The sequence below is a fragment of the Phlebotomus papatasi genome, chromosome 3 (assembly GCF_024763615.1).
Source record: "Phlebotomus papatasi isolate M1 chromosome 3, Ppap_2.1, whole genome shotgun sequence".
Classification (NCBI taxonomy): Eukaryota; Metazoa; Arthropoda; class Insecta; order Diptera; family Psychodidae; genus Phlebotomus; species Phlebotomus papatasi.
In genome coordinates this window covers 19,516,332-19,537,227 of record NC_077224.1, presented here as the reverse complement: position 1 = coordinate 19,537,227, position 20,896 = coordinate 19,516,332, and the positions used below count along the sequence as shown (strand labels likewise).

The following is a 20,896-nucleotide window of genomic DNA, read 5'->3' as shown; positions in this document are numbered from 1 at the left end:
CTTAGCATAGTATGGAATGGAGCCGTCGATATGCTCCCTTAGGGTGAATTTTCAAGACTCATTGGTAAACAGCACATTAGGGTGTATTTATTCCGAAATATTTTCGCTTAATCTTATGCCTTATAGCCTTATGCCCATTTAGTCATGGACATTCCGGAACGCTGTATTCTCGCTATGCTTCAGTTAATATTGTCAAATCATTTCTGTTGGTTCGTTTCTGCGATAAAATCTCTTTGTTATCTGTTCTTATACTTCCAAGTCAACCTCAGCTAAATTAGAAAGCCAGTAGGATTTTCTATTTGCTTTCGAATTTCGAAACATTACGAAGTTCTGGGAAAGAACATCTCATTAATGGAAATTTAAATTAAAACAATAGGGATAGTCTTTCAGGTTTCGAAAACACTCTGCCTTAAAGCATTTCATATTTTTCCCGACTTCCTTTAATTAATCTGTCCAAAGTTTTTCAGGAAGTGTGTAGGGGAAAGTGACCATGCTTGATACGATCCAAGCTTGATAATAACTATTTTTTTCCTATGTTAATTAAGAGTTATGACTCATCGCAATATATTTCAATAGCTGGTGCTAAGCCTCACATTTCCTAAAAAAAATAGGATTCTAGCTCTTTTTTCCTAGTTTCAGGAAGCAAAAATCAAAAATAGGCCCAAAACTGTAATTTCGATACATGATATTTCATAAGTATTTCTTAATTAATGTCGCTGTTCACGAAAACTACTATCATGGTCACATAGAGGGGTCATCAGTACTAATATTTATGTAAAAATATTTTTACTTGGTGGACACTGTTTTTGTGGGTGGTAACAAATTCATAAATTCTACCTGTGTCCATTTTATTTTTTTTTTATATATATTTTATATATATTTTAAGAAGGGTCCATGAATGATAATTTTAATGTGGTAACTATATCTTTAGATGTGATTATTTCATAATTACACATATTGCAATACGCCAATTTTATCGACAATTGACATAATCTTCAACCGCTGTTGCCTGAATTTTAAGGTTGCAGAATGACATTTTCATGGACTCAAAGTGAAAAAATGGTTTTCGCTAGCGCCCTAATGTCATAAATACATGGCTTAGAAAAATTACATAAAAGTGATTTTAAAACTAATAACCAGTCTTACAAATGACTTAAGCAGATAGATTAGAGTTCCGTCTAAATATTGATGTGCAATTTTTTGTATCCGGTGAATTTTTTGCAGTGAAAATGGGCCTCCGAATTGTCGAATCAATTATTATACAGGAAGGCCCCGAACCCAACTTGTATAAAAATCGCTACTGAATTTCCATTTTCTTATTGAGAAAAATCTAAGGATTTCCAGGAACTATTTGAGGTTGGATTATGAACCTAATAAGTGAGACATTTTTTTGTCATAGTGCAAGAATCGCTTCGGTTTGTGTGTTAATCAGAAAATAATCACAAACCTTGGACATCATTTTACAGTATTAAGCATGGTCACTTTCCCCTACTGTAAACAGTAGATTATTAATTTACATTGCTATAGGTCATTTTCAGTAAAGGAATATGATAAAAATATGAAGTGTTCGAAGCCAAAGTTTGTGCGAAGCTTGAAAACTTCCCTTTTGATAATGATACAGTAAGGAGTCTTCTATACGGGGGAATTTCGAAATGCACCCCACTGTGCTATGCACCGGTGAGTCTCGGGAAATTTCCCCTAGTGGTTCATTTCTGAGATAAATTATCTCCACCCTCTGTTATAAATCCTTCAAGTGTGCTCTAACTGAAATGGATAGTCTGGAAGACTTTCTATTTTATTTCGAAACGTTTCAAACGTCAATAACACGGTGTTTTACAATCAAAGAATTTGTTAAAGAGTAATAAGAGATGGGACACCCATCCTCTATATAAAAAACCGTCCTACCGCAGGATTTTATGCCAATATTTTTGCTAAATTCAGAAAATATCCCAAGTTTTTATTTTTCTATAAATCAACTTTATACTATTTAACTATTTCTTTATTTCTATTTAAGGATGTCTATTTAACAATTCGACCATATTCTAATAAAGATTAAACAATACATTCAGAAGAGTGATCGATACCGTGTCCCTATTTCACTTGCTTTTCGACTCTTGATAACTTTAAAAATAGTTCATGAGAGAAACATCTCTTGAAAAACGAAAAAAAGTGATTAAAAATCTCTTGAAATGTCAAAATATTCGAACATAAACAAATGGAGCTTTCGAAGAGGGCGGTTTTAAACGCCAAAAGATAGGCAAACATGCACCGGTCTAAAGCTCAGTGGGGGAATTTTGTTTCAAAATTGCGGTTTCGAATTAAAATCCCCCGTTTAGATGCTCCCTAATAGATAGAAAATGGAGTACTGATCCTTTGTGTTAAACTCGATTTTATACTGATAAAGTCACTAATTTACGAAAACACCTTGAGTATTTTATAGTAACTTTTAATGTAATTTTTCTGGTTTATTACGCTACTGATTCTGAATGCTATAGATTCACTTCATCGACAGGTGGGGTTTAGATAATTCCAAGTTCGTTTTCGAAAGCCAAAAAGATGTTTTTACTCTGGCGGAACTACTTCCTCTTCGAATTTCGAAAAAAACCTGTCACATTTTAAATTATTTTAACTGCTTCTATGTGTCAAAGTTCATTTTTCTCAACCTTCTGCGATAATTTATTTTGAAAAATTCGAAATTGAGTTTGAATTCTTAGAGCAGCAATGATATTTTGTGGAAATAGTGTCCCATTTACTTTTTATCCAAAGCTTAAATTAGAAAGATTTTCGATTGTTACATTTCGATTGAAAAGCTTTTTTGCGTATGTATGTTGTGCGCCAAAATGTAGGCAAATTATTAACCGACATAACGCTCAAATTGAAATTACCCAGATTTAAAGTTCCTTATTGTAGTTTTCAGATTTAAATAGGAATTTGTTCGGTATTTCTCTTTTATTAATAATTAAAGCTCAGAAAGTGAGAAGAAATCGTATAAATGACGTGGCAATTATTTGTTATGAAAACTAAGTAATCGTTTATTTGCAGAGCTTCCAGTGAAATTGAATGAATTTAATATTTGGTGTTAAATGCAGTATGGACATTATTATTTAGTTTTGTGGAATAATATTCTTCAGTTCATGTCTTAAATATTTATTGGTCAATGCTTGCACTCTACCCATGTTTCCCCGAATTTTATATTATATATTCTCTAAAACCTCATGCACAGAGGTTAATGTATTTTCGATGAGACTTGCAAATTTAATAGACAAAAAATTTCTCCACTTCCTAGCTTGGGACTTGTAGGGGGGGGGGGAGGAGAAAAGCTGCTTTAGTCCCCCAACTCCGATGGGCGGGGGTGTATATAATTTTTGGTGAAAAACTCCGATCACATTCTTTCCGAGTAGGGAAAGTTTTTGAGGGTGAAAAAATTCCTCCATCAGCCACGAGAATGCTCCATTTGCTCTCTGTCCATGAGGAAAAAAAGCTCCACCATCCTCCCATTCTCCCCCCTCAGGAAAAGTCCAGAAGAGAGTGCTTTTACCCCAAAAATTTAACATTGTTCTGTATCTCGTTAGAGCAAAATTTTAATTATCCCCATTTTGCAATCTTAAATGTTTCAATTTAGAACACATCATTTGGCCAGAGCAAAACATTTTCTCCCGACAAAATGGAATTGTTGACGGTGTTTTCCTGACCTCAATTCCCATCCACCTCATTGTCTTATTTACTCAGAACGTAGAGGACTTTCCCCATGAGAGATTCTTCCTCCTGGTTTCCACCCATGAGCTGACCACATTTACTGCTTAAAATATGTTGTAGAAGTTCCCAGTGGAACCAAGAATATCCCTACCTCATGTAGATTTTCAATTTTCCAGGGAGATCTTCCTATTTCTCCCGGAATGCACAATGTATGCTTTTTTGCCACATATGTACATATTTTCAGTAGAGAAAAAAAAGCACATGGTGTTGCACAATAAAAGGGCATAAGAGGCAGCACAATTTCCTCATATTGCTTCCTCATTTTTTTCCCCAACTTGGGAAAAATTCTCTCGCATGGAAAATGTAGCACAATCCACGTGAAAATGCACGATTCGAGATGAGACTCCACAGTCCTCTTTGGCTAATGGAATGCAGAAAATAAATTTTCATTGAAATTTTCTGCCCTTTTTGGTACAACTTCTCTAGAACACTTGTTCAGTAAGGAAGAGAGCATAAAGCATGAAGAATCTCATTCATTTACGAGTGTTGGGTGAAAGAAAGTAATTGTGCGGACAAAAAGAAAGTGGATTTCATTGAGGAAGTGAAGGAACAGTTGTTGGTAGAAAAATAGGATCACTTGATTTTTTTTTAATATGATGTCTGGTTCTCCGGTAATTCTGGAATGGAGGAGCAATTATGGAAACCTCGCTTACAATTTGATACAATATCTTGCTTCACTGAGAAAAAAATGGGGGTGCGATTACCTTTTTTTCTTCATAATTTTAATACTTTTTAAGTGTAAAAATATATCAACATTTCTTAATGTTAATTTTAATTTTAATTTTTTGTTAACTTTACACCTTTTTAGGGGTAAAATGAACATGAAAAAGGGTAACTTTGACCCACAATACACATAAAAAGCATAATATTTACACCGATTTCGGATCAATATTGCACGGTAAAATAAACATTTCCGGAATGTTATTTACCGGAAATGCTAATTTTACCCTGCAGTATTGATCCAAAATCGGTGTAAATATTACCCTTTTTAGGTGTATTGGGGGTTAAAGTTACCCTTTTTCATGTTAATCTTACCCTTAAAAAGGTGTAAAATTAACACTAAAAAATGTTGATATATTTTTACATCTAAAAAGTGTTAAAGTAATGAGGAAAAAAGTTAATCGCACCCTCTTTTTTTCTCAGTGTAGCAACACATGTTGAAGCACTTAGTTTCTGAACACAACAAATAATAAGAAAATGAGTAGGAAAAAGACACTCCAGCGGAAATAGGGTAATCCCCTAATCTAATGCCTTATCTTAAGGCATTAAGTGTATTGAATTTCCAAAATGTTAGAAAAACTCAATGCTAAAAACCTTTGCAAAAAAATACATTCGGATTAGATTGTTCACTGAATAAATTCGCCATTTGATTTTCATACTCTTAGTATTCACAGAATTTTCATAGAATTTTCAATACTTGGACTCTTTTAGCTTGCAATTAGAATAGCGATCGCTATTCTAACAACAAAATTTCATGTCGTGCGATCGGCCCCAAACTTTGCCAAAATATGTTTCAGCTCTTCCTGATCACGAATATATGGGGGGCTAAGTTACGTTCCCGGCCGGCCGGCCGCTCTTTGGAGCTTATTAGCCCCTAAACTAAAAAAACATATCGACTTGCGGTTTTCGGCAAAGGTTATATATCTGATGAAAATTGCAACTTGGTGCATTGAACCCCCCACCCCACCTTCTGCCATTTTGAATACCACCCTTTTTTTGTTTTCTCAATAGCTCAGCCCCTGTGGCATCAATCGGGCTCAAATTTTAGTATGTTATAGCTGGGCCTTAGGGCTTTCTATCACTACCAAACTTAAGCTCCCCCGACCCCTCTGACCCGAGCTATAAGGGTCCAAAAAAATTCTTAAAATGGCCATAACTCCGGTTCTAATTGTAAGAACTTAAAAAGTAAGGGCTTTTTGGAAAGCTCTCGTGAAATGCCACTTCCCTTTCTAACATCGTAATTTCATAAAACCACCGCTAGGGGCGTTATTTTTAAAAAAAAAATTCAATTTTCTAAGTTAAATAACTCAAAAATTCCTTTGTGCATCGCACTGAAATTTTAGTATGTTGTAGCCGCTGATTATACCTATCAAACAAAAAAATACTTAAGTCGATCCATAACCCCTGATCCCAGCTATAAGGGGTCAAAGTTCGAATATTGACCGGCCTCTATCTCCGGTTCTAATTAACATAGCGACCTAAATTTTACCTTTTTGGTTTCGTCTCGATGAGCACTTTCAGATGGAAGTTCAAAAAGTCACCACAGGTGGCGCTGCGATAGCGTCAAAATTCATCAAAATTCAAACTCATTTTTCTCAAAAATTCCTTCGTGCAAGTTAATGAAATTTTAGAGTGTTGTAGTCCAGTCTAGGGCGTTTCCAAAATGGTGCGTAAGTGCGCTGTGGTTTCAATAGAACTGGAGATATGAGGGGTCAAAGTTCACGAAATTCAAAAAATCATATCTCGGGTTCTATGTGACCGATTTTGATGAGTGAGGGCTTAAACGAAAGATCTCACCAAATACTACAAGTTTCTAGAACATTTGAACTTCGTGGGACCAACACCAGGGGCGCCACAGTCGAAAAACCAATTTCAATATCATATAACCTCAATTATCTCGACTTTCGGTGAACTGATTTTGATGATTACTTCGACATATTTATAGAGGATATTTGTGTTTCCATTTCGTCCATACATCATTTTTCGATCAGATAATGCGATCTGTCCTATTTTGCCGTTTAAGTGTGAAAAAATTGATTTTTCCCATAATAACGCTTTGAAACCACTCAGATGCCAATTTGACTACTTCTTCTCAACCAAGACACTTAAAATAGAGTTTTAAATGGAAAGTCTCACAAAATACAACAATTCTTTGATATAGTTGAAGTTCATCAAATGAACACTTGGGGCGTTCTGGTCGAAAAAACGAGTTCAGAAACAAACAACCTCGATTATCTCGGCTTCTGAGTAATCGATGAGATCAAGTTCTACGGCAAAATTATAGAGAACATTCTGGTCTACATTTCACCCATATATCACTTTTCTGTCACTCCATCCAAATCTTTGATATTTTGGTTTAAATACAAAATTTGTATAATTTCACGAATTTGATTCAAAATAACTGAATGGCGTCCCCCAACTTCAGCTCTAAATCGAATTTGCATGCATTCCGAGTTAGCTTACATTAATAATCTCACCTACATAAGCCGGTTAGGATTATCTGTCCCTTTTGCATCTCGGTTAGCTAATACTCTTACCAGGGATTGAATATACCCAAGTTAAGGGGTGAGCTTCGGTTACATTCACTCTTGACAATGGTTAGTATCGCTATAGTTGATAATGTCCAAAATACGAGTTAACTTTACTCTTCGAAGGGTTAAATTTGAAACCAATTGCATTTATTATTACCCCTGTTTTATCTGAAGCTTTTCTTCTAAGTGTTTTAAGTTCACACAATGGGAAGTAAAATGATTTATGTAAATCAAATAGCAATAACGTCTGAGAAATTTGGAAAAATTAATTCCCATGTATCTATAAATCTGTTCGTTTCTGTATAAATTCTTCCAAGTTGAAGCTCTTTTTTCTTCGCTGTAAAATCCAATTACAGTGCCATAAAAAATACTAAATAGATACAGGCATTCAGTTCTAGCCTATTTTACTGATATCCCAAGAGAGATTCTTAGGAAAGCACTTATAAAAAAATACATGGCATCGGTTCCGTGCAATGCCACGCTTCCATTGAAAGATAATTGGAAAAAACTGCAAATGAGAAAAGTGAGATAGGAATAAATTGGACAACTTTTAATTTTCCATGTAATTTATTGAATTTTTCATCATGCACGAAATTCTGTTTGACTATACTGGAGATGTTTTTCTCTTTGGGGAAAAAGGCGAACCATTCAGCAAAGAGTAGTTTAGATAGGAGTATGCACAAATGATTTACTTTCTAGTCGTGCTCAGTGAATCCCTTGGCTTGTTTCAGTGCAGAATTTTAAGTAAGATCCTTTAATTGAGTGTCTCATGTTCACAATATGTGGAAAAAATCTCCCAGAAGGTATCTTTCATCAGAGAATAATCAATGTTTTTTTTGACTAGACTGCCAACTCGTCCGTTGGGTATTAATGTAGATTTATTCAAAGTTTCTGAGGGAGATGCTTCTCCTACAAAAGGGGTGACTTCTCGCTGTAATTGTCAGCCTGCGACTATAGGAATAGCGAACCAAATTATACCATCTTCCCATTTTGTCCCATTTCGCATGAAAAGAGGCATTTAACACTGAATTCTGAGTGTCATTACATTCATGAATGAGAAAATATGATTTTTAATGAGTAGGAAAATTTTCCGGAAGCTCCATGAAATTTTCATTGCTTCGCAGACAGAGAAAAGTCTTGGTGTCATTTTTTGGATGAATTTCTGGGATTTTCCCGCGAACGGAAAAAAGAAACCAATGGGGGGACAATGCGATAGAATCCTCCCAAGGAAGCCCAAGGAAGCAAAAGCGAGCAAGAGTTTGAGATAACTTTCATTAAATTTTATGATAATTAAACAGTGTTTTTAGCTTCTTTTCCAGAAAAGTTACACATTCAGGGAACAAATTGTAATTACACCCCAAAGGAAATTGGACTGCGAGACTTTGAACAAGGAAATATGACAATGAGGGTATTAAATTGATTTTACCTCCTCATTTACAATTTCCTCTTTTCAAAACATCCGCCGGGAAAATTATGGAGAAAAGTCTGAGCAGATTTTTGATGCAACACTCTACCCAAGAAAAGTTATTCATTTTAGGAAGAATTCCAAAAGGAATGAATAAGTGAATATGGAATACAAACTATGAAGAACTTTAATAAGTTCATGATCAATACATTCTATACATATTGTATGTATCTCGTGGAAAACATCTAATAAAACTTTCTTGAGAAAAGTACACAGGATTATGGAGAGCAAAAAAAATCACAATAACTTATTTTTATCTCAAACGCGTATCTTCATTGAGTTTGTAAAAGAAAAATTTTATTGTTTGGAGTGAAAATTTAATTTCCTACTAGCTTACGTTACGGAAAACTCCCATGAAAGACTTCCAAGTTTAAACTTATTTATGCATCGTATAAACTCGACCTCTTATTCACTCAATTTAAACATCAATTAAAGTTTTATTTTATGAATGGGAAAGATGTAAATAATACATAAAGTTACATTCTAATTATCTCACCATTATTTTGTTCAATGAAAATAAATTACCAGAGGCAGAGTTTCAATTAAATACACAATTTACGTAAAAAAATTAACTGTTGGAAAACGAAGAAATAGTCTATAAATCATAGTAATGTTATATTCAAGCTTTATGCATGAACCGATAGTTGGCGTTACAGTCATTAATTTTGAGCGTAACCGCAAAAATTTAACACCTAAAGATATCCATGCGGACATATTCACTTACTTCTCCTATGGGATATTATTCCATTTCTTTAAAACCGCAGAGGAAGGCTTTCAGGCTTCGCACACACTCTGCCTTCGAACACTTCATAACTTTCCTACATTCTTTAAATGAATTTGACCTTATGGCAATATATTCTAATAGTTAATATCCAGTCACACATTTTCTGAAAAAATAGTTTAAATTCATTAAGGGAACATGGGAAAATATAAAGTGTTCGAGGCCAGAGTAGGGAGACTGGGACAAAACTTGTCAAAACGCATATTTAATTCTTTCACGAGCTCTGAGAAAACTTAAACGTTTTATAATTAACATATTCTTATAGAAAATTTACTGCTCTACAACACTGCAGAAGACTGTTTTCCTATATATCGAAAGCAATGTGATTTTCGAATCATTTTCTAAAACTCGATTTTGTGGAGATTTTCAAAATTGCTGGGGCAAATTTTGTCAGTCTTCGGATAATTTGTGACGTAAAATTATGGTCAGTAAGAAACTCAAATTTTTACAAAAATGGGTCTGATTTATATATTGGATGATTGCATAAGTTCGTAGGACTGCCTAAGATAAATTTCAACCATTTCAACAGATATTTTCTTTTAGAAATACAATTTGTATAATCAAGGATATATAGTCTCCATTGATCTTAACACTTGTCCTCAAAAGACATATAACCTTATCAATCCCATTTTTTAAGAAAGAACCTCTTTTTCTTAAAGAAAGTTCGCAAGGTCGTTTTAGACAGCTTCCAAGGAGTCCATATTTTTGGGCATCAAACTATTCTGCAAAGATTGAAACAAATGATAATCTGAAGGGTCAATATCTGAAAAATATTATTGGTTCCGGAGAATTTCCTATTGTAACTCCTGTAATTTTGACAGCGTCTGCTAGTTGATACATGATTTAGTGTTGTCATTTTGGAAAATTATGCCCTTTTGGCCGGAATCGGAAGTTTCTATTAAGTGGGCGCATTGAATCTGATGAATTTTTAGTGGTGATTATGAGAAGTTATGAAATTAGGCTGAAAATAAATTGCCATACAGCTGACTAGATTAACTTAGCAATCTTGCTCTCTTTTTTTGACTGGCCTATCCCCAATGAAATGTAAAACATATTGTAAAACCGAAACATATAACCAGAGCAAGAACAGTTCCACTGCTTAGTCCTGGGGATTGGAATCAACGCTAAGACGGCGGTGGACGCATGGGGGTGGGAAAGGTCAAGAATGAGATGAAATAAATTCAATTCAATTCAAATTAGTCAGGGTGCTTATGTTTTATGATTGTTTCATCGCGTTGAAGTAGCTCAAAGAAATTAATTTTCTTAAAATCCCAACAAATGTACAGCAACTCATTCAATGATTACAAATCAGCTTTTACAGCAAAGCTTGACTGTTTTTCCCAGAACCTTTTCCGCTGTATGTTGTTGTATTAGATCAATTTCTCATCATCTGTCACCAAGAGATCCAGAAAAGTTTCTTCATCGCAACATATCAAGAGAGTAATGGCTACATTCCCTACAATCATACGGTTCCTCTTATTCCTTTCAGTCAAAATATGTGACACTTTTGTTATTGAGCATTTAAATGTATCAAAGCTATTCTAAATATAGAAATACGATCGAATTATTAGTGTCCAACATCGTGCTTTTCCGTTGAAATTCATCACTTAAACTTTTCCAATATTCGCCTAACATTAAATGCTGCAAATGGACCTTTTTGTTCCACATTTTGGAAAGGTCCTCCGAAGGACATATCAACTTATTTGAAGGATACTTTGCATTAGAGGGATGTAAAACACTATATTCTTTCCAGCATAAGCAAAAAAATGAACATGAACGGTGGAGGTAAGCTACGGGATACCCCTTAACGACCAGCGTGAAAAAGTCCCACGCACTTATGCAATCATCCAATATTTCACATTTATAATTATTGCAGACAGAATGAAAAGCCTTTTATTTTCCCCTTTCCAAAATTTGGACGATAATTTAACTATTTCAAATTTTTTATGTTACTGCTTAATTTTAACTTTTTACTGCTCATTTATACAATGCCAATTTATTGAGAAAAGTGCTTTTCAAGTTGTTTTAGAAAAAAAATCACACAAGGGACTGCTAATCATTTGACCAATGCAAACAAAAAGCGGCGATAAATGAAAATGACGTTTCTTCTCGCCGTGAGACATCAAAAATTGCCTCGGTCTTTGTTACTTTTTGTTGCATAGCTTTTGTTACTTTTTACCCCAAGTGGTCATTTTTAATAAAAGAATTTCTGGAGAAAAGAATCTTTGTAAAATTCTAAAATATAGAGTGGTTTCGTATTCAAAGAGTCCAAATTATTTAGGTAATATTTACCAGTGCATCAATTTCGGAAAATAAGTAGGTCAAAGTTGATATCTGCTGTAAGGAAAACATTTTAAAAATAGGGCTAAAAATTTCAATATTTTTTTATTTTCTGAAATCCTTGTTCGAATTCTAAGAAACTTACGACTTTAAAGAAGGTCTATGGAGGCCATCTATGGAAAAAATTTTAAGGCGCTATCTTTTTCATCTTGGAAGATATTGAATTTTTGAATTTTTAGGTTTGTGACTTTTTGCCCCAGTCTCCCCTAACCATAAATAATTAATAAAATATGCTGAAATAATTTTCTTTTTATTGTTAGCCTATAATTAAATAACATTGTCCCTAAATTCTAAAATAAATCTTTATGTGTTAAATTTTTAAAATATATTAAATGGTGATTCGTATTCTGAAGAAAATAAATAAATAAATAAAGTGCAAAATTTCTTTAAGTTTTCTTTAATTTGAAGTTGGCAGAATGACCTTTTATACCTTTAAATGTAGAAAATTTAAAGGAAAGTTTGAAATTGATAAAGCATCACGTAAATAATTTAGGTGTTCTAATTGAGGGGTGGATCATTAAACATTATTTGTATCAAAATTTAGGCAATGGACTTAAGGCATCAAAGAGTCACAAGTTAACTTTCTTGAACTTTAGGGATGACGACTCTATAAGTCCGCTAGATGGCGTGGACCTCGGAAAAGTAATTTATCAATTGAATTGTAATTTGTGACGACTAAAGCGTTGTCTTGTAACTGTTGCTTGTTTTAGAAACCTCCGCAAATAATTTTTGACAAAATTATTTTTATTTAATTGTTATATTATGTATTATTAATATTCAGGGAGTGAAGTAGGATCGTTTACGTCTTAGTAGCTCGTCATATACACATAGATAAATCAGTATAATTTACAGATACAGTGCAATTTAGCAAAGAATGTATTTGGCTTCAAAAGCTCTGAAAAGTTTCCAATTTGAGGAAATTAAAATAATCTTTGAATATAAATTGAAAATCCAGCACCCTCTCAATGAATTATGAGCAATGTTGCAGGGTGTAGAATGCAGAGTGTGATTGAGTTTTATCGTATGCTTAATTATATCATTAAAATTTAAAGCTTGTGCCGTTTAATTGAGCGTCATTAAACTCTCCATGGGGGCTCTTCCATGACCCAAGCACGATCCTTATTGAATTCTTATCACGATTCTGAATTCTACGGGCAAATTGAATGGTAATTGAAGGATGAATTTCCTATTCAACCTGTCTCGCAGATTTGCTAAATGTTCACTTAAGGCAAGAAGGGAAAAAAAAAGATGACAAACTCTTTCCCCTCGTGAAAATTCTCTGTAATAATTGAAAAGACTTTGTGAAAATACAATCTCCCTGTAAGAACCCTTCGTCTAAAAAGACGGAAAAAAGGGATTTATCTTGAGCATAAAGAAAAAGATGACAAAAAAAAGAGCGTACAACGTCTTTCTAAAGTGGCTGCAATTTTACTTTCAGTGACTTTTCAGCTAAAATGACAAAAGTTGATTGCTTCAAGAAGTTCTTCCTCAAGATTTTGCTCCAATTCACCGTACTCCTCTCCTTGGCTACAGGTAAAGAAAAACACCGAAAAACTTTTCCCACACTAACTGTCTCACACAAAAACATTTTTCATCATTTGATTAATGGACGTCTCACTGGGACATACGTGAACTGGATAGGACACAGCCAGATGCCAAATGGTGAACTAGAGCCGGAGTTTCTGGCACCCCTGGAGAATCTAACAGTGACCCAGGGCAGGGATGTTTCTTTCACGTGTGTCGCCAACAATTTAGGTGAATACAGGGTGAGTGAAATATATACTTTAACCAATTCCCAAAGTTAAATACTCATCTATTTACTGCTGGAACTTTTCTTCCAGGTGGCATGGATAAAGTCAGACTCCAAAGCGATTCTGGTGAGAAAACATTTATTCCTACTCTTTGCCAAATTCTGATAAAACTTCATTGAATACCATTTACCTCTTTAAAGGCTATTCATACTCACATGGTGGCACTAAATCCACGATTAAGTGTGACACACAATGGCCACAATACGTGGAAATTGCACATATCACATGTTCAACTTAACGATTCAGGCAGTTATATGTGTCAGGTGAACACGGATCCCATGCGAAGCCAGGTGAGACACAACCAAAGCACTATTAATGTTTAACAGCAAATAAATGACTAGAAAAATTTTAGAAAAAAAACTGCGACAACCTCCTATGTCATTCATTGCCACTTCAAACATTTTGAAACTTATTCGGGATTCGAAGACCTTTCCAACGAATCCAAATTTGCCTCATTCGGTTGAGAAATACCCTCTTAAAAACCATTTTAGTTTTTATTTTTAAAAAATCGTTAAATAGAATAAGTCAAAGTCTTTGCCGAATGGGCGAAAAAGAGATAGCAAAGCATCTCTTTGGAGCTCTCCATAAATAACTTCTTTAGGAGGATATTTTCAGCAGATCTGCAGAAAAAAATCTGTCAAAAACGGAATTTACTCGAAATTTCTCCTAATGTGTACTGACCTTTCGGTTTTGGATGCATACTGGTGTACTATCAATTTAAAGTGATTTGAAAATTATCAAAAAAGAGAACTTTCGGAAAGTTTTTGATTAACTTTTCTCAAAGGAAGCTACAATATTGTCTTAGAAGAGTTTTTAGAGAACTTCTCAAGATTTTATCTATTATACAATAGCCCAAAATATTTAAAATCAGTTCACAGCGTTAAGTTTTTCAATTAATTCTTGTAAAAAACATTCAAAAAAGGTGTTCAGACTCTAGCAATTTTCAAAAAAATTTCCTTCGAGCAAAAAATGGCATTTTATTCAAGAAAAAGTGCCCTTGATGCCTTTTGGTACTATTCCAATGAAAAAAAGAGCATGTTTTTTAGCACATTACTGTTCTCAAGTACTGAAAAGACCATGAGTGTTCCCACATGTTACTTCAATTAATGTCAGATGGCATTGTGATCGGGGGTGAAAGCTTGAAGCTATTTTCCTTGAAATGACGAATGGGAACAGACGTGGTCTTTTTTAGTACTTGAGAACAGTAATGTGCTAAAAAACACGGTCACTTTTCCATTGGAATAGCACCATTAAGCAAGCTTTCTGATTGTGCTTATGAAATCCACAACATTCATTAAGATTGGGCTTATAATTTGCGCCAAGAAAAACTAATTTGGAAATATTTTACAGCTAAATAGAAGGCTTTATGCTTAGCTTTTTAAGGACGAATGGAACACCAATGTCGCAAAAATAAAAACAATTTTTTTTGGACTATTTAGAGGACGAAATAACTTACTATAGTAAAAAAAAATAGTTTTAGTTTTTGGGACACATGTGTCCCACTCGTTCTTATAGGGTTAGTCTTCAACAGAAAGCTTCTAGAAAAAATCCAAAGAAAGTTAAGGCACAATTCAATTTTATCCCTAAACTTAGACTGTTTGAAAACCTGATAAAAAAGTTTCACATCTCTTTAAATCATCAAAATCGGATAAAAATACGACGTATACTGATTTTTTAAGGAAAGTCTAAAGACTTTTGAATCCAAGAAAATTTCTTTTGGGACATTATTTCCAAGCTAAATGCATTCCCTTTAAGAAAAGCTATTCAGACCAATAATGAGAACGTTTTCGTACCTTCGTATAAATCCGTTAATATCGGTGAAAAAAAAAATCAAATTACAGAATATTTCCCAAAAAATAGTTCCTAAGTGATTGTCTAAAGAATTTAAGGTCCTAAGAATTTTATTTTTCTGCAATAAGCGCAAGTTCTTAAAGTCTGACAGGCTTGTTCTTTGCGTCCAAGAAACCATTCCTTGGGGGATAATCATCCAAAAATATTCCACTCAATTTCAAACTGATATAATTTTAAAATTTAGCTTTCTCTTACTATAATCCTGGTTATAGCCCTTGAGGCCTTTGAACATTACTAGCGGAAGATCGCGTGATTTAGTTTCACATATTTTAACTGTTCTTCATTACACTTATTTGAGGAGTGTGAATTATGTGTTATTTAAATTGGGTTCTAAGAATTTTAAAAACAGAAATCCCGAACGCCAAAATTTCGAAAGCCAAAATCCGGAAACCTAAATCCAGAAGCAAAAATGTAGAAGCCAAAATTTCAAATGGATCATAATTTTTAATTGTGAAAATTCCAAAATAATTAGAATCCTGAACGAATCAAAAATGCCGTGTGAGCCAAAATCCCGAACACCAAAATCCCGAAGTCAAAATTCAAAATAGTTCAAAGTCCCGAAAAGCCATAAATTCGTATTGGTCAAAATTCCTAAAGACTTCAGCGATTTCTGGAATATATATTCAGATAGCCTATACCCAAGAGAAACCGGTGTTAGCCAAAATCCCGGACGCTCAAATCGCGAAAGACTAAAATCTGGAATAGATTGAAAGTCCGAAAGTCAAAATTCGGAAATTTCGAAAGAGGTATTTTGGCGGGAACTTGCCCGCTTGGCATTTTTTCCATACAAGACTTTGGCACATTCCGGATATCAAATTCATTTGGAATTTTGACCCTTATGGCTCCGGCACACCATTTTGATCAGAAAAATTTCATGAAGTCGAAATTTGAATCGCTTTCTTTTTCACATGTTTTGCATATGACTATCTCATTCTTTCGCACACCAAATTCGATTGAGCTAAATTGAATTTGGAGTGATGTTTAAAAGAAGAAGAACAGTACAAGAGAATGAGATAGACATATTCAAAGCATGTGAGAAAGAAGGGAATTCGAATTTCGACTTCATGAAATTTTCCTAATCTAAAAGGGGTGCCGGAGCTATAAGGGTCAAAATTCCAAATGAATTTGAAATCCGGAATGAGTCAAAATCTTGTATGGGATAAAATGCCAAACGGGCTAAGTTCCCCCAAAATTCCCCTTACGGAATTTCCGAATTTTGGCTTTCGGAATTTCCGAATTTTGGCTTTCGGAATTTCGATTTTAGTTTTTCGTAATTTGAACGTCTGGGATTTTGGCTAACACCGGTTTCTCTTATAGCCATTCTTATAGCCTATAGGCTATCTGAATGTATATTCCAGTTATTAGTAATTATCCTTATAATGTAAGTATACTATCCAAAGTTATGTATGTTCGAAACTACCACATCCCTTTTTAAAATTGCATAACTTTAGCTGTTAAAAAGAACTTTTAATGAAACTTCTAAAAAGGTTGTAGGCGATGATTCAATTTGTCTCAAACTTTTGCAAAAAAACGTTCCAAAATATACCCCTAATTCAACCCCTATATCCCTAAAAGGGTTTATTTTATATTGTCCTGAAGTTGTGAGTGGATGGAGTGTCAGACTTTTGCCTGAAGATTTTGGGTGTTTGTCTAAACGATGAAAATGTTTTGTTGTTGATTTGTTTAGCACCACCCTCAATTTCTACCAGAAATGTGTCAGGTGGATGGGAGCCAGTTGAAAGAGACTGTCGGATAAACTGTTGCTGTTTGAATCCCATTTGTTCTGTGTAGAAACACGAAAGAGAGTGTGAGAGACAGTGAAAAGGCCAGACATTCATTGATGGGGCGTTGATTCGACCCCAAAAAGCTCACTGTATGTTTGTCCAGGTCAGAGGCCACATCTGTAACCGTCCCTTTTCCTGGGGTTGGGGGGGCTTTGAAAAACCCACAGACATGCTACATTTAGTACGACTGAGACATTTAATGGTTTATCTCGGAACGGAATTCACCCACCATTTCTGCACGATTAACACTCGAGAATGCTGAAATTGCTATGATGTTGTGCATGTCGATTAATTTACCATACTATATTTGGAAGCAATAGTCTCGTGGTGATTGATATTCACATTTTCAGTCTTTATCCTGCTTTATCCAGGTTTATCCAAGCTGTTGACATCTGTCAACCTTAGATCTTTATCCAGGGTTACAAAATATTGTGGAAAACGATTTTTTTCTTTCCCTTATTCTTGTCAATTCGTTTTATTTTTATAGAGGAGGTATATAAGCTCGAGTTTGAGAAATGCAATGTCATGCCAGGCTTAATTCGTTTTCTTTCCATTTCCCAAGTAGCAACGTGTCAGCAATATTGATGCCAAAATTGCTTCCCACAAGTGTAATGTCGCATTCAAATGGGAATGAGACAGGTGATTCTGGAGGCTGGTAAAAAGCCATCCAACGTTGAATTTCCTGGCCTCATGAAACTCAATTTTCTGGGAAGGGTTGAAACTCTTTTTGGCATCATTTTAATCGTTGTCGCAGTTGTGTAAAATGCCATAGTGCTTTTTTTTCTGTAAAGAACCTCATTATCATGTCTGAATCCAACAGTCTGGCTACCTCAGTGTGGTCGTCCCGCCGGATATTCTGAATCAGCCTGACACCAATAGTGCCACCCAGGAGGAGGGAATCACCCCCGAAGGTGGGACAGTGCAATTAGTTTGCTCAGCTACGGGTGTTCCAATGCCTTCAGTGCAGTGGCGTCGCGAAGGTGGCAAGGATATTGTCCTACGGAATGAGGGAAGAGATAAACAAGGTATGCTCTCTTTGTTGTATTTTTGCAAGATAACTCCCAAGTGATATTAAAAAAAAATCCTTTGTCTTCTGAGAGCCATTTTTCCCTTCTACACTTTGTACACGAGAGATATTTTCTATTAAGTCACACTTAGGAATTATATTATTTCTAAATTGGCAGTTATTTCAAAATTATCCAAGGCTTTGCCGCGTTTGTCAAGTGTAATTTAAAAACATCAAATGGAATTTATTATTACGTGGATTTATATTTTTTTCACGGAATATTAGTATCGTATTTGAGTTCCTAAGTGTTTTCTGCCGAAAAAGAATAAGCCACGCCTCCTTTAGATGTTAAAACAAATCTAAGAGCCCAAAAAGACTCAAGCTGATCCTTGACAGCTGAAGGACAATGGGCAAAAGTAGTCTATGGTGCGACCACCAATGAGACCTATATCATTGGATAGGCATTTGTAAAGGTAGGGAAATGTAGGCATGGTTCGCACACAGTGGACCTTCAAACGATGTGAATTTTCTCCTTGTTTGCAAAGGGTACCATTTCTCATCTCGTCTCATGACCTTAATAATGATCTATCTTATGACTAAGAAATGACGAACTAGCTCTTTGCAAACAAAAAGAAAATTTGCGTTGTTTGAAGGTTCACTCTGTGCGAACCATGCCAACATTCCCCAAATAACTTTTGTTCGGGAGCAAAGTTCTAGCTAGAGCATAAAAACACTTTTCACTTATGCTGTCTTTTTTTAAGGAAATACTTAAATTGCAAAATAAAATGTATTAAATGACTGCATATTCTCGAAACAGGCATAAAAGCCTATGTCTTTATAATGCATAACATGCCTAGGAGGACATTGAAATATGAGGGCTCAAAATCAAAACTTGAAACCTTATATCTCAGAGATTTATCAACCGAATTTAATCAATAAATACTCAATCGAAAGGCCTCGAAAAATCCTACAAAATGGCGGTATAAATAAGTTCACAAGTCGACCGCAAGGGGCGCTACAGGTTATCAAAATTTTGAAATAATAAGAAAAGTTTTAAGTTTCGAAACTATTCTCAAGCGTATGTATGTACAATATTTTTAATGTGTTATAGAGAGAGGTATGAACTCATTGTATTCATCGATTTCAATAGAATCATTAGATATTTTGACTTATATTTGCACCTGTGATTTATTTATTTATTTTATTTTTAAATCGTAATCAGACTTTACATGACTAAATAGTCTTCATTTCATACACCTTGTTCCCATGCCGAGTTTCAGCCTTCTATCTTTTCTCATTGAGGAGTTATAGTGGAAAAAGTCCTCATTTTGTATGGGGACTGCTTTAAGGAGTGGTAGGGGAAACGTATATATACACGGTTAAAGAGCTTTCCATTACCCTTGATCCTATTCCGATTTCTACTTCTTTTCACATAGGAGTTACAGTGGAAAAAGTAATTCTTTCCGTACAGAAATAGATCTTGAAAAATTCGAAAATCTATTTGAAGATCCAAAAAAGAGACTTTCTTACTTCTTAATACTTTCGCAAGGTGACGGAAGTTACATCCTGTTCGAATTTCGAAGTGCTCAAGTGTCAAAATGTGACGGTCTTCACATTGTTGTGAGGAAAAAATAGAACAACGAATCTTACTGTTCTTGTCCCATTATTTAATCACTGAGTAACCCTTTTGCCAGCTTTTTAGTATGATATTTGATAAATTTTCCCCACTTTGTTCGAAAATTTAATACGAAAATTTGAAATTGAATTTGAATTCTTCGAACTTTAACGACTTTTTGTGCAAATAGAGTTCCATTTACCTTTTACCCAAGACACTAATGGAGAATCAAAATCTACTTGTGTTTGGGCTCATTATTTTGTATGGGGGTTACAAGAAGGAGTAGAGGAGGGAAGAGCCTATATACATGGTTAAAAACCCTTTTATACACTTTGATTTTATGCCAAGTTTCAGCTTTTACTTCTTCTCAGAACAAAGTTATAATGAAAAAAGTTCGCATTTTGTATGGGGGCTACTGGAAGAAAGGCTGGGGGGAGGGGGTAGTATCTATGGATAAATATCTTAAGTCGTACATTGACTCCATACTGAATTTTATGAAGATCCCTTTAGCTGATGTTGAGTAATTCGATGTTAAAATGGTATTTTTTTCAAAAGGATAAAAGCGTTTTTACAAGAACTCCTGCAAATATCGTCCTGGGTCTCGGTAGTTTTTCATCCTACACCATTACCTATAAAATGCGCCTAATTCCATCTGTGATCGACACATAGATCAACTCCCATATATTTTTGCCCAATATCCTTTTCAGGCTAAATTCTCGAGGATCAGCCTGAGTATATTTAGGCCCTAAGGTGCGACTTATCCGATAGCTTCCCATGTCTTTTACGTTTTGACATTGAATTCGCGTTAATTTGTCAATTTGACGTTCACGCTTTACTTATTCCTCATACGAATATTTAAGTTTTCTATTATTATTTTAACTAAATAATAAGATTAACTCTAACATCTTAATCTGAGACGAGTTTAAAAGACAAATCATTCATGAAAAAATAGGCCACGCCCTTATTACTTATTTAGGTGGCTACAACGCCCTTTTAAAGGGAAGGGATTTCTAGCACAGCCTCCTCCGATCCTGACTACTCTTCGCTAGCTCCCTTCTACATCCCAGGCTCTGCGAGTTTTCGTAACAATCTTGCTTTTAAAGATAGAGGTTGTTAACCTCTTCCCTAACTTTCTCTGAACCAGATCCTATATTCGTTCTCGTATTGTTAATTTTTAATACTTTAAAATATTTTTCCCATCATGTCCTCTGACTGGTCAAAACTTTGAATTCTTTT

The 20,896-nt window shown here is 34.7% G+C and overlaps 1 protein-coding gene across 4 annotated transcripts in view; it reads left to right on the top strand.

Annotated features, from left to right (window-relative positions):
- Nucleotides 1–20,896, top strand: part of LOC129806832 (lachesin) — a 106,143-nt gene that overhangs the window by 67,141 nt on the left and 18,106 nt on the right. For 3 of the 4 annotated variants that reach the window (XM_055855621.1, XM_055855617.1, XM_055855618.1), the window contains exons 2-6: nt 13,032–13,126; nt 13,235–13,359; nt 13,435–13,470; nt 13,545–13,694; nt 17,860–18,064. In XM_055855621.1, the coding sequence (XP_055711596.1) occupies nt 13,048–13,126; nt 13,235–13,359; nt 13,435–13,470; nt 13,545–13,694; nt 17,860–18,064 (595 nt within the window). In that variant the 5' untranslated portion in view covers nt 13,032–13,047. Of the gene's footprint in view, nt 1–13,010; nt 13,127–13,234; nt 13,360–13,434; nt 13,471–13,544; nt 13,695–17,859; nt 18,065–20,896 lie in introns of all 4 variants that reach the window. The other variant, XM_055855620.1, reaches the window with a different exon arrangement.